At 49.0% G+C, this 14,292-nt stretch overlaps 4 protein-coding genes across 4 annotated transcripts; 2 read left to right on the top strand and 2 right to left on the bottom strand.

Moving 5' to 3' along the window:
- Positions 1 to 444: 444 nt before the first annotated feature.
- ASPSYDRAFT_1167305 (uncharacterized protein) lies at positions 445 to 1,713 on the top strand (the record flags this gene model as incomplete). The annotated part of the gene is made up of 3 exons (XM_040840186.1): positions 445 to 925; positions 947 to 1,292; positions 1,361 to 1,713. Exons 1-3 carry the CDS (start codon positions 767 to 769, stop codon positions 1,711 to 1,713), a joined length of 858 nt encoding a protein of 285 aa, XP_040706044.1. The 5' UTR covers positions 445 to 766.
- Positions 1,714 to 1,748: 35 nt separating this feature from the next.
- On the top strand, positions 1,749 to 3,030 carry ASPSYDRAFT_55151 (TMEM53 family protein; the record flags this gene model as incomplete). The annotated part of the gene is made up of 2 exons (XM_040848990.1): positions 1,749 to 1,766; positions 2,131 to 3,030. 2 exons carry the CDS (start codon positions 1,749 to 1,751, stop codon positions 3,028 to 3,030), a joined length of 918 nt encoding a protein of 305 aa, XP_040706043.1.
- Positions 3,031 to 3,299: 269 nt separating this feature from the next.
- ASPSYDRAFT_55150 (uncharacterized protein) lies at positions 3,300 to 4,339 on the bottom strand (the record flags this gene model as incomplete). Its single annotated transcript, XM_040848989.1, has 2 exons — positions 3,300 to 4,195; positions 4,273 to 4,339. 2 exons carry the CDS (start codon positions 4,337 to 4,339, stop codon positions 3,300 to 3,302), a joined length of 963 nt encoding a protein of 320 aa, XP_040706042.1.
- Positions 4,340 to 4,661: 322 nt separating this feature from the next.
- Positions 4,662 to 10,496, bottom strand: ASPSYDRAFT_85930 (DNA-directed RNA polymerase III core subunit RET1; the record flags this gene model as incomplete). The annotated part of the gene is made up of 6 exons (XM_040851580.1): positions 4,662 to 7,473; positions 7,528 to 8,339; positions 8,406 to 8,467; positions 9,041 to 9,551; positions 9,612 to 10,140; positions 10,195 to 10,496. The coding sequence occupies 6 exons, from the start codon at positions 10,494 to 10,496 to the stop codon at positions 4,662 to 4,664; spliced, it is 5,028 nt and encodes a 1,675-aa protein (XP_040706041.1).
- Positions 10,497 to 14,292: the final 3,796 nt, after the last annotated feature.

The following is a 14,292-nucleotide window of genomic DNA, read 5'->3' as shown; positions in this document are numbered from 1 at the left end:
ATACAGTGACTGGGAAAAATTATGGTGGGCAGTCGACGAAACTCTTTAACCACCAGCTGCCAGGGCTGGCTGGTTTTGTAAATTGACGTATTGTATGCAGCCGTTGGATACCGTACCGTAATTCGCGGGCTTATCTGATCCGCGTATTTACCAGACCCACTCACACTGACAGATCCTTATCAGATCAATGGAACATGTTGGAAGGGATTTTCCAGGTTCTCGTAAACCGGGTAGTTTAACTGGAGGATTCATTCAATGGCATAGGTCTATACAGAAAAGACTTGACAGGACGGTGTATGGTTTGCACTTTGGAAGGTGGCTACTGTACATGATCTACTGGGCAATCAAGCTGATTTTGTCTTGACGAATGTGTCTTGACGAATGTGGACTTGAGCAGTCAAACCTACGTATGATTCTTTCATTAACCGTGTTTTCCAAACTTGGTATTAACTGGATACAGGTGGGAAACCGACTCAGCTGGTATACTTATCCTTGTTCTTATTCTAACCACCAGCCACCCCAGCTAGCAAGCTTGGTGTTCCTCTTGCAAACCTAGTTCTCTTTGTCTTCTTCGCTCTCCGCAACACTCTACTTGCACCCTTATCGGGACGGTCGTATGAGAAACTACGTCCCCTTCACAAGACAGCTGGGTATACAACCATTGGCTTGGTGCTTCTTCATGCCATAGTCTACTTGACCGGTTGGTCAAGTGGGGACAGTCTCCACAAAATGCGAGAAATAGATAACGCTGATTCTCATCACGATCATGGTCGGAATGCATAGACCTAAGTTGTCCAAGCAGACCCTCATGATCGTCATCTTCACGTCCTGTATGTGGCTCGCTGACAGGCTTCTCCGACTGACTAAAGTTTTCTGGTTCTCAATTGGAAATCATGCCGCCATCTCTGCATTACCAGGAGGTGCAGTACGTAAAGTATCATGTTAGCCGGGTTCCCATGTGTTTCTGTGGCTCCCTTCCGTCCGCTTGTTTGAAAGAAATCCCTTCACTATGGTCTCTTCGAGTTCTCCTGAGTTTGTCATCAGGGTATATGATGGTTTCACTCGCGATTTGTACAGTCTCGCCCAGCAGAAGCTGGGCCAGGTGTTTAGATGCTCCATGGATGTAGGCTATGGACAGGTTCCGAACTTTATGGACTTCGACAGGGCGATCTTAGTTGCAGGTGGCAGCGGTGCTAGCTTTACTTTCGCCATTGCACTCGATCTGATCGAACAACTGCCATCCCGAAATGTCTCAAGTCCCATAGGATTTCTCAGGGTTGTCAGGAGTCTGGGTAAGTGTGCTTGCGCCCAGTGTACATTTTGCTCACGTTCGGTGTCAGAATCGATTAACCTATCGTAGAGTCATTTAAATGGTTCGAACCTGAGCTTGTTAGGCTCTTAGAAAGCCTTTTCATCAATGTTTCCATCTATTTCACGCGCAGTGGAGCGTCTCTCGACGGCTCAGCTGTCTCTCCAACGAGAGTCCATGACAAGTCTGCAAACTTGACCAACTCCGTGCCCAGCGAGGGTGATATCGAGATGGGATTCTCAAAGGGCGCAGCTCCTAGAGTAACAGCCGATGGAGCACTGCACACTAAGATAGAACGACCAGACATTAGACTATATATCTCAGGCTGTATCTCGAACTGCACCTCAGAGGGGCAGGTGGGCATCGGTGGTTGCGGCCCGACTGAGATGATTGAGGATTTTTGAAGACAGTACGGGAGACACGGGCGTCTGGTCCAACAATGACACTTCATGCAGAGGTAAGGATCCTTCTTCTTTTTTTTCAGTAGAAAGACTTGCCAAAGAAAATAGGAGTTTATGTGATGAGAGATTGCCTAGGTACAGCGGCATAGCACATGCATAACTCTTCATATCCTCGGATAACCGCGCACTATCAGCGCGCCTTTCCTGTTAAGTACTAGCGGCATCAGCCCTCCTCCGCATTGAGTCCACGGGGCTTTTCCATCCCTGCACTCTCAATTTTATACATTCTTTTCTATCTTTCTTCATTCTTTTAGACTATAGACACTCCTTCAGTACTACCAAATAATACCTGTCGATCTCTACTTTATTTATATCAAACCGTCTCTCATTTGTTTCCAAACAATGACATCGCCTCTGCAGAAAGTGGACTATCTAGCTCCATTCACCAAGCTCTCTTCCTGCATATATGTCTCAGAACCAGATATTTCAGCGGAAGACACGGGAGACTACCCCGAAACAATCGTTGTTGCGTTCTGGATGAATGCGTTTTCGCGATCCTTGGTCAAGTATATCGCTGGGTACCGGCAACTTGCTCCTCGCGCGAGAATCATTTTTATCCGAACATCCTCCTCTGAATTCATCCTGCGTCCCACAAAGCGGGCGCAGTATGCTCGACTTGCACCCGCTGTCGAGGCTCTGCGAGCTCTTCCTACAGACAGCCCTGTGTTTTTTCACATGTTCTCCAACGGAGGCGTATTCGCTGCCACGCATCTCCTCGAAGCCTATCAAAAGGCCACCGGTGGTCCACTCCGTATTTCCTCTACGGTAATTGACAGTGCCCCCGGGACAGCCACGCTCTCCGCATCCGTCAAGGCCTTTTCTTATATTCTGCCTAAGAGATGGATTCTTCGCCTTTTTAGCAAGATTCTTCTATACGCTTACTTGGCATCCGTTTTCACGCTTGGTAAAGTGTTTGGAAAAGTGTTTGGTATTCGCGATGTAGTCAGCGTCGCCCGCCAGGCCATCAACGATGGCCAGCTCGTCCGCGGAATTAACAAAGCCGGCCCCCCGAAGCGATGCTATATCTACTCGGATGCCGATGAGCTTGTGAGCTGGAAGGACGTTGAGAAGCATGCATCCGATGCGGAATTGAAGGGCTTCCCGGTCCGTCGAGAGAAGTTCTCGGGGTCTGAGCATGTTGCACATATGAGAGCTGATCCAGAACGCTACTGGAGTACGGTGAAACTATATCTGAATGATCTTGGATCTTCAAGTCGAGTTAGGATTACCCAGGCGCCGGCGTCGTTAATTTTTGAGTGATCATTCTTCTTTTCTTTTTTCAACTTATATGTTTATATGTTTATGTCCTAGTGTTTCTTGTTGGAGACTGGACCTACCTGTTGCATTCTTGATACCATTCCTATTTTACATTAGACCATCCTTGTTCTAAATGATTTGGCTGTTATATATGAGGTAATCCTCTTGCACTTTATACTTAGACATTATGTACAACTTCTCAATTCATCTGACACTTTAACAACAGTAATTATCGTGTTCAAGAGGCTCCCATCAACATACCATAAGAAGCTCTACCTCCCCTTTAACCTCTCCATCACAGGGCCCTCCCCCGCCACACTCGGAAGAATCCTTGACACCCCGTTAAGCAATCCCCCTTCACACCGGTTGATCTCACAATACCTCCCTTCCCAGCTATATATGACTTCACCATGGCGCGCCGAATCGGTAAAAAGCATCACCACGCTCCTCGCAACAACTTCGGGATCCTGAACCTTAACGCCCATACTCACAAGCACATCCCGGGGGACAACCCCAGTGGCCGTCCACGAAGGCGCAATCGCATTCAATCGGACCCTCGTCCTCTCAGGCTCCAACGAATCCACATGCATCAAATCAGCATAAAGTCCACGAAGAACACCAAGAACCCCGTGCTTCGCAACTGTATAATCCGCGGCGCCAAAGTCTTGGAATGAAGACGCCGACGCCGTAACTGTTATACCAGGTGACCTCTGATCTCCTCCGGGATTCCCATCCTTGCCAGCATCCTCCTTGCCCGACTGGCGCAGATAATAAACACCCAACCGAACCGTATAAATAACTCCGACAAGGTTCACGTCCAGGACTTTCAGATTAGGCGGCGCAAGAAGCTCACCACAGGCACCATCCTCAAACGTCTCCTCGAGAAAATTATTCCTCGGTGCAATTCCCGCATTTGCAAAGACATGGTCTATACCCCCGAACCGCTCAATACCTTTAACAAAGAGATTCCGTATACTCGCCCAGTCCGCGACGTCCGTCTTCTCGAAGAGAAGTGATGATGATGATGATGATGAGACCTCATTCTCTGTTCCACTGCCGTGCTGTTGCAGAAACTCGTCCGGGAGCGGGTTTATGTCGCCGGCTATTACCCGAGCGCCGAGAGAGAGGCATAGGGATGCGGTTGCTTTGCCGATGCCGGAGGAGCTTCCTGAGAAGTTTGTTAATCAGTTTGGGAGGGTCTGGATTAGGATGATTTGCTGTAGGTCACTAGTGGTGAGTAGGTACCGGTTATGAGAACGACTTTGTCCTTGATGGAGGTGAGTGATTCGAGTGGGATCTGGAATTCGGTCATTGTTTTGGTGGTTTCTACCAAAGTCGAAGTGGTATTGTCAGTTTGTAAGTATTTTGGTGAGTTTATTCTGGTGGTTGATATGGTCTTTGCTGCCTGGACGGCCGAGGTATGGAAGTGCGGGGAGAGATGAGGGGATAAGATTGAGTACCAGATGAAGGAACATTTACAACCGAAGAGTAACAAATTCAAGACGTAAATACTCGTTTTCATATATTCTATACCAAATCAATCGCTATGCATCTATGTACAGTACAGGTAACCCAACGCCACATGTGCAAGCACTTTTGTTTTTCACGTTTCGCAGGAAGTAGATGGATGCCCATTATCGGCCCTTCGTCTCAGGGAACTCATCATCGAGCTTCAACCTGGCTGTCACGTTCATACTCATAAGTTCCTGGATAAGAAGCTTGGCCGCATATGGGATAACCATCTTCACGACGCTTCTCGAGGACTTGCATCGTTGACACCAGTTAAGGTAACCCATAAAACCGCACTGCTCGCAAACATCGACTTCGTGGCGATCGGACGAGATCATCAGACGCTCTAGAAGAAGCTGGCTAGTACCGTACGCGATTAAACAATCACGCTCCATCTCTCCGAGACGCAGACCTCCGTCTCGAGAACGACCTTCTGTTGGCTGGCGAGTAAGGGTAGCACGGGGACCGCGAGCACGCGAATGCATCTTGTCTTGAACCATGTGCTTCAGTTTCTGGTAGTAGATGGGGCCGGTAAAGACGTAAAATGGGAGGGCTTCGCCAGTGATACCGGAAGTGAGATAGTCCTTGCCACCATAACTGAACCCTTTGTCGATCAGAATCTGGGACATTTCCTCAACAGGGCTACCACCGAAGCAGGTTCCATATCCGTGCTGCCCGGAAAGAACACCGGCTTTACCTGCAACAAGCTCCAACATCTTTCCGACTGTCATGCGGGAAGGGAAACCATGGGGGTTCATGATAATATCAGGGTTGATACCCTGGTCAGTAAACGGCATGTCCGCTTGATCGGCAATGATACCAGTAACACCCTTTTGTCCGTGACGGGATGAGAACTTGTCACCAACTTCAGGCCGTCTGGTCTGGCGCGTGAGGACCTTAATAATTTGATTCTCATTCTCGGTACAGGAAACCATAACCTTGTCGACGTAGGAAGGGTCAGGAAGCTTGTAGGTCATCGGAGTTGGATTGTAGCTAATCGGCCGCCCTGAATCGGATGCCGGGAACCCTGATACCAATGATTGATCTGGTGTGGATTTGTTGATATAAACCTCTCCAGAATTGACTTGTTCACCAACAGCTGCCAAACCATCATTTTCTAACAGAGCATGTTTCCTGATTGGCGCATCGTTCTCATAGGTGGGCGGGTTCAGGATATCCTTTGTTCCGTTGGAATAGCTCTTCATATTGGTAACATACTTGCGGAAGACCTGGCAACGACCAAAACCTCGGTCGACCGAGCCCTTATTCAAGACCAGGGCATCCTCAATATCGTAACCAGAATAACTCATGACGGCAACGGTAGCGTTTTGACCGGCCGGAAGCTGATCATATTTGGTCAATTCAATCGTGCGTGATTTGACCATGGGCTTCTGTGGGTAGACCATCAAGTAAAGGATGGAATCTATGCGGAGGAACTGGTTTGATGCGATAGCTCCAATCGCTTGTTTACCCATAGCACATTGGTAAGTGTTACGCGGGGACTGGTTGTGATGGGGGTAAGGAATAAGACCGGCGACAGCACCTAGGATAGTGAATGGTTCAATCTCCATGTGCGTGGTCGTGTCGCTGATGTCCTTCTCATAGATTGCGATCAACGAATCGTTCTCCTCGTTGACGTCCACGTATTCCACCAAACCCTGAGCAAGGAAGTCGTCAAATTGCATCGTCCCATCACGGAGCTTGCGAAGATGATGTTTCTTGACGCACGACTTGCCATTTTCGACAATAATGAGCGGCCGACAGATGCGTCCATCGTCGGTTGCAACATGCACAGCACGCTGGTGGTGATTGATGTAGATACTCACGAACTCGGAAATCCTGCCCATTCGACGCAGTCTTCGGAATGCGTTCAAGAAATGTTTCGGGCGTCGTGTTAACGCCATTGGTGTACCGTTGATTGAGATGGTGTAACTACCAGGCGCATAGATTTCCTTCCCACCCACGGTTTGGATGTCTTCGGCACCAAGCATGAAAATAAGATTCCTAATAGGACCTTCTTCATCGTTCGTCGTAATATGTGTCATAAGTGCAAGGTTCTTCACGAGACCACAGGCTTCACCTTCCGGAGTATCCGCCAAACAGATCATTCCAAACTGCGAGGGTTGCAGAGCTCTGGGACCGCTGACCTTTCTCGTCTTCTCGAACTGACTGCTAATACGTGTCATCATTCCGAGAGCGGCGATATAACTCAGCCGGCTGAGTACGTGAGTAACACCAGCACGTTCCATACGGAAACGCTTCAAACTCCAGTTACCCGTTGAGATAGCTCGGTTCATGCCCTGTGTGATATGATTGCTGTGCATACCAATAACACTCCAAGCGTCGAAGGCCTCGGCTCGGTTGCGCTTGTTCAGAACCTTATCGATATTCATTTTGATATCAAAACAAAACTTCTTGAAAAGATCTTCAAAAAGTAGGGCCAACAGTTGTCCTGCCAACTCCAATCTCTTGTTTCCCAAATAATCACGATCATCAACCAACGCGGCATCGTTCTTGGCCATGAGCACACGACGAGCCATGTTCGCAACGTAAATGGCTTTGGGACGGAAGTTCATATCCTTGACTTCGATATGGGAAATGATGACCGACGCAATGGCCTCGACGGCCTCTTGAACGTGGGTTCGGCGGTAAGACATCTGCTTACGGTTGATCTTGATTCGAGAGCCAATCCATTCAAGCGCCTGTTGCTGTGTAAAAACGCCAACCTTGATAGCCTCCTCGAAGTTGATCGCGAAATCTTCTTGGTAAACCTTGTCCACACCAGCAACTAGAAGCATCATTTCTTTGTCGGTGTGTATACCCATCGCTTTGAGGAGAATTACGATGGGGATATCCTCGCTCAGGACGTTGTGCTTGACGTATAACCTATCCTTCTTCAGGATGATGTAACTCTTAGATTTACGCTCGTTTGAGGAACTGTAGGCATAGGTTAGAAAGCCGAGTCTCTTCAAAAGTCCGCGCTCTCCCTACCTTGTAACCGAAGCCTGGACTATCTCTTTCTTGGGATCCGTTTCAACAATAATTCTGTTCTTGCTCAACTGTTCCTGGACGAGAATCACCTTCTCCGTTCCATTGACGATGAAGTATCCACCGGGATCAAGAGGGCATTCGTTGAGCACAGACATCTGTGCAGGAGACTTGTTCGCCAACACACACTTCGAACTGCGAAGCATAACCGGCATTCTACCAATAGCGACACCCTTTCTCCTCACCCTCTGGCGGCCACGAATATATTCAAAGTCGACCTGGATAGGAGCGGCATATGTCGTGTCGCGCAGCCGGCACTCTTGGGGAGTCACAGTGGATTCGTCGAATTCGGTACGCACATCCTGAGGCTCGTCCGCTCGGCGAGGGAACCCAAGGTAGATGTCGGTAAACTTGATATAAAAGTTATGGTCGACATCGCTGCGGATCGTATTACTCGATTCGACGATTTTCTTCAACTGCACTTCCACGAGGTAGTTGTATGAGTCAATGTGCTGCTTCACCAAACCCTTGACCTTCAAAAACGCGGGCAACAGATTCCATTTGTCCTTCGCAGTGTTGATCGGGTCGGTCAGAGATTTATTAGCGTAGAAGGGCTCCAGAAGCGCATCAAATGGATCGCGGTGACGGTATGGGTATTGCGGCTCCGGAACCTGCTCTGTCTGCTCTGTGTCGGCAGCATGGTCTTCTCCGCTTTGAGTTGGGTGTTCGGAATTCGACGCCTCCTTGGCCTCCTTGGTTTGAGCGGCGCGCTTCCGTCGTGCGGTTTCTGACGTTGTTTTAGACGATGCTCCGGCCTGTGCAAAATGGTTGAGATATTAGCAAACAAACCCGCGCCCGACAAGAAGATCCCGGTGTCATACCTCTGCAGGTTGCGCAGCTCGCGCACTGACAGGAGCCGTAGCTCTCTTTCGGGGCGGCATCCCTATGAAGATAGGTTGTTAACCGGTCGAACTAAGGCTGCACTTGTCGGAAGATAGCCTGGTGTCAGTGGAGGTTCATGGCAGCCGAGGCGTGAGACCGCAATTTCTTCTTATCGGCGAGGGGAAAAAGATCCAAAATTCCGGATGAATTTCCTTATGCAGAAGTGGGGAGATTATGTAATTCATAACCGTCTTGATCTAATTTAATTGGGTTAGTGCGGCATCCGCTGACAAATATATACATCCTCCGCATACAGCCCTCAAAGACGTTGGAAGTTAAACACTCCAATGTAGTTGTTGTTACGATTTTTCATAAGATTTTCGAGATTTATATCTTATACTCTATTCTAATCATTATCATTGGTTTTATTTTCCCGCAGCAGGTAGCTAGTCACTTCCGCACCAAATGCCTAGCCCTCAGGTACCGTACTTTACGCCATGAAATCCCGGTTAAATAACAGGCATTCTAATATTTTCAGGTGCTCTCCGGGCGATCGGCCGGACAGTCTTCATAAATGACCAGGATTTGACTGTCTTGGATTTAAAGGCATCCTCAATCTCATCCAAGGACCTACCCTTGGTCTCGGGCATATAGAGAGCACAGACTGCAGCCGTGATCAACGAACATCCACCAAAAAGAAAATAGGCTCCAAAGCTACTCTTGGATAGTAGAATTGGTGTTGTAAGGGCGACGAGGAAGTTTGTGGCCCAGTTGCTGCCGTGTGCTAGACTGGTAGCTGATGCGCGGGTCCTTTGCGGTTGAATTTCGGCTGCATAAATCTTGATGCCGACTGCCCAGCTGAGGGAAAATATCACTGCGAAGATATAAATAGAGACAATGACGACCCAGCGCCCCGCTCCAGTCGTGCTGTGCACTGCTTTGCCTGCATAGAGTGCGCCCATCAGAAACATGGTGATGCTAATACCAACACCGCCGTATATGACGCTATGCCGACGGCCCCATTTATCGGCCCAGATTAGGGCTGGAATGGTCACTGCGAAAATAACGAGGGCTGAAACGCCAGACGCGAAGAAGCTGGCATCCGCCGATGCGAGCCCTGCTTGCTCGAAGAGTAGGGGAGCATACTATAAGGAATATGAGTTAGCCTCTATTTGTCGGCCCGTTGGTGGGAGCAGATAACTCACGTAAAGAACACCATCTATCCCGCTAAGTTGCTGCATTGCCATCAAAAACACAGCAAGCGCTGTACGTGACCGGACGTCCTTGGAGAAAATATCAAACAACTTGTGTTTCATGGGCCGGTCACCGTCTTGTACCGCTGTCACCGAGGTATCCATACTCGGCACATTGGTCACGGCAACTTCTTGAGAGGCTAGGCCCTGGATGATGGATCCTCTGTCTTGTTCGATTTCGCTCTTTTCCCGTTCTGCATGACTAACACCCAGGAGATCCCAGACGGCATTGGCCTCGGCTTTGCGGCCATGGATGGTGAGCCACCTTGGAGATGGAACGAGCCATGTAAGTGCAACCATAGAGAACGAGGCAGAAAGGCAGGCCAGGATGAGAAATGGAGTTCGCCACGACATGGAGGATTGGATCCGAGCAGTCCCGTAGCAAGTGAAGAAACCAACAACAAGGCCTAGAGTAATCAGTAACTGCGGGCCAGTCGTCAACGTCCCTCTGACATTAGGGGGTGAAATCTCGCAAATATACCTTGTCAAAGTCAGAAAGGTACAGGGGGAGATCAGGGATAGAGTTCCAACATACACAACCAATGTGCCCAAGTACAGTCCTTCTCCTATTCCCTCAATGCACCGCCCAACGACGAACATGGAAATATGAACAGCACCGGCTTCAAGTGCTGCACCAAGTCCGAATATCAGGGTTCCTATGCTAATTCCTTTGGGGCGACCAAATTTGTCCGCTAGATATCCAGCAAAGAACGAGGATATGGCGGCAGGAATCAATATCGAAGACACCAGCAGGCCGTGTATCGTTGCAGACTGATTGCCGAACTTCTCAACAAACCCATCCATAACCGTCACTGGCCCAATGATGCCAGTGTCCATACTGGCAAGCACACGAAGGTCAGAGACGAAAACAGTCTTAGTCCTGCGAACGATATCACCTTACCCAAAAAGAAGACCACCGCACGAGCACAATATGCTAGCAAGAACATATCGGGGCGGTTTACGAAAGGACACCATCCTGCTGGTTGCCCTAACTAGGTCTCTGATAATCACGTAGCAATCAACTTCCGGAAGATTAACAACGTTGTTCAGAGAGTTCGTTAAAGACAAGAAACAATACAACACCCAAAAGATAAAATGGCGGGGTTCTCCCAGGACGACAAGAAATTTATACAAGCTCCCCAAATCCCAACCCTTCGTTGCTTGGGAGCTGGACCCTCCCCTCCCGACTTAACGCGACGGTTCCACTCATGCCCCCCACCACGATGAAAAATCCGACTTTTCGATCCATCCAGACAAGCTGACGAGCCCTCGTTGCCCGTTAGAGTGATAATAGCCAGCGATTGCTCCTTTAAATCGGCTAGGTAAGTTCGCTCAGGCCCCATCCGCACCTGATTGGGAAATCGTTTCCCCTGGTGGAGAGAACGTACCCTGTGACAGCCCTTTCGTGATGGACTAGTAGTCAGCCAGGGTCTTCTTAGAGCGGTATTATAGCCGCAGGATTGGTTTCCCTGTTGATTGGGAACCCTGAAAGGAACTGTCGATGACTCTTAGGCTTTTAGGATCTGCGGTGTCGATTGTCCTGGATTTTTATATCGCTGTCACAAGCTGTCTGGGCGGCCTTGTGGGGCATTGCTGGCGGCTGGCTATATTCCCTGAAGCTGAACCACTCTCATAACCGTTCGGAGAAGGCTTGATATTATGTTTCGTACGTCGATAAGGGTATAGTAGCTCTCTGATACCTGATGCAAGGCTTTATGCTATGTATTTATATACTATCAAGTTAGTTAGGGTTGCGGTAGGGCAAGCATATGATCTATACCTGGGAACATGTACTAAGAGGAACATAATTTTTGTTCGAAACGCCAATTGGAATAAATAACGAGCAATCTTCTATAGTCACGTATTCACAGGACCTTAGAGCAATTGATTATGCTCCAGGAAAAGGACCTTTGTACTATACTCTGTATCAGTCGGAGTGCGTAAACAAATCACGTACAAGACTTATGATAGACCGGAGTATAACAGGGTACTCGTAAACATGACACACTGTTCGTTCGAATACTCCATACTATAGCTGGCAGGCATATCTCGTTCCTAGGACAGAAGAGCCGGACACGCTATCAACAAGCGAATAGAGCATAAACTAAAATGCCACGAATTATCCGACAGCATAAATCGAGATACGTTGTACCAATAGGTCATGGCGTCCTATGATGTCAAACCCCCGCGTCCCAAGAAAAAGAGACAGAAAGAGAGAGAAATATGATTCATAGTGCACTGCACAATGTACATCTCAGGCTCTGGCGCTTTCTCCTCCTGCTTCAGTCGACTGCCTGCAGCGCCAACATCCGCTCGGCGCAAGTACAGCGCAGTCGCTGGGAGTAGCTTCGCTGCATTGTTGAATTTTGGAGCGATCGAGGACGCCTTACTTGCACGCGCGTCTTTTGAGATGATGCCCGACGGAAGATGAGGCCTCCATGTCGCAACCCTGGGAAGCAGACGCAGATATGGGCCGGCCCGGTTGAGCTAGTTTTGGTGAAAGGGATGCCATGTCACCGCTGTAGCTGGCTAGTTGGGACAACTCACTTGGAGCTCCTAGTATTGTGGAGCAGTATTGGCTCCAAATGTGAACTTTGTCTTGATTAATTGCAGCATTATGGCGTTATTCCCATGAAATGTAGCAAGTCTATCCAGGTAACTTTCGCTCTTGGTTAGGGTTATCGTTCGAGTACCATACATTGGTCAGAAAGTCGAAGCGAAAACATTCTTTTGATAACAGAAGGAAATGTTAGGGCACGATTGGCTGCGCTTGAACATGGGAGACGACGGCTTGGTGCCGCTTCTCATGGAACATCTTCAAGAGTCCATGCAATTGCAGGGCCATTGTCGATAGGAACTACTAATGGATCCGTTTGTAACAGTACCCACCAGTTTGCGGGGTTAGGCAACAATGTGTTTCGAGGGTTTTCAACATTCTTTATTGTGCGGGAGTTGTCTAGTTGTCTTGGGGCACATGGTCCACATCACATCATAAACCTAATGCGGGAAGGACAAGAATGGCCAAGAAGAACGAACCTTGAAAACACAGGCGATAACTGCGTCTCGGAGCCGTTTATGGGTCTCAGGGTGGGGAAAGTATATGTATCAATTGCAGGGCATCTATCGACTGAGTAGCGGTGGGTGCTCTTTGACCGCAAGTTAAAGAGCACACCAGATGGCGTTGGGCTTCGATGTTACTTGCATGAAGCCAAACCCCGGCGTTCAGTAGCATAAAGTGGCACCCATGCTTTGCTGGAACGGAAACCGTGAGCTTCATTGGATGGCCCAGGTTTAAAGGCAAAGCTAGACAAATATCAGGCAAGCGAAGAGTTATGGCTTTCTTTTACACTCGCGGCGCGCCAGTTGGAAGTACACGGCATTTGGACAACTACCGGCAAGCATATCACTATTTAAAGCATGGCAATTGAGCAAAAGCCAATCACGGATATGGCCTGCGCTACGGATGCGCAGTAAAATAAAGTTGGTTCAGCGGGTAAAGCCTCCGCGTTGAATGCTTGGCCAACCAACGTTGTTCGATTGCAGGCTTGGAGTTGGAGACGCATCGAGGTACCACGGGCGAACCTAAGTATAGCGACAGGTTCCAGAATTGTCTACTCTATCTTAGAAGTGACCCAGGAACAGTCAACCGGTTTATCCAAAGATACGTAGCACTCAGTGCCAGTACGGTGAAGGGACTAGCCTGCGTTTTCCGCAATCTAAGATGCGACGACTGGCTGGGGTATCCCAGCATATTAATTTCCAGAGGGTCATTCGTCGGGTCAGCCCCAAGCAGGCGAAAAGTGGCCCTCGTTGATTGGATTACTGCGTTTCGGGTCCTTGAAATGTGTCTCGGTCCATTCCATCGCTCGCCCAGAGCACCGAGCATCGGAGCATCATCAGCTCCAATTGAGTGTCGGATATTCTGCCAGCGAATGCCGTCATTTCGGCTGTTGGATGTTGTCTGTGCCGAATTGCATGGAAATTGGATCTTCAAAAGGATGGAGACTGGGGCTGTGACTGCCGTCATCCGAGGGCGATATCGAAACATCTGCGACTATCGATAGCAGTCCACTTATCGATAAGTCCACCACGTCCATCCACTCATCCCAATCCAGCCCACAAACTCCAAACATGAATGTCTCGGAGCGTGGGCTTTTTTCGAATTTGCCAACACGACATTTAGCGCCTGCAGATTGTTCTTGACAGAAATGAAAAGGAGGCCCTAGTGCGATCACCACCACCGGAGCCAGGGAGGTCAGTTTCGCCTCCATTCGCAATTGTACACCGCTTCTCTCCTGCCGCACCAATCAGCGGCCCACAGGCCTCAGTCTGCGCTTCACCTCGCGCTGCAATCTCCAATCGCTGCGCCCGATGTGGCAAGCCATTGCATCAGTTTGTGATTGAGACAATTCTCTGTGCCCGCTCAATTACTTTTTGGTCCCGAGGTGTGAAGCGCCAATACGCCCAACGCAATGCCTGGTTCCGTCCTCAGAACCTGATCAAGCAAAACCGCAAACCGTGAATTTTGTGCCTTGCGACTGTGCCACCTTTTTCCACTAGGTCGAGGATGAACCAGCTCAGCGAGAACAAGCAAGCGGGAAATTCCAGGCGGGTTTCCCCTCACTGATTGACC

Source organism: Aspergillus sydowii (assembly GCF_001890705.1).
Source record: "Aspergillus sydowii CBS 593.65 unplaced genomic scaffold ASPSYscaffold_2, whole genome shotgun sequence".
Classification (NCBI taxonomy): domain Eukaryota; kingdom Fungi; phylum Ascomycota; class Eurotiomycetes; order Eurotiales; family Aspergillaceae; genus Aspergillus; species Aspergillus sydowii.
This window is presented reverse-complemented; position numbering and strand designations above follow the sequence as displayed.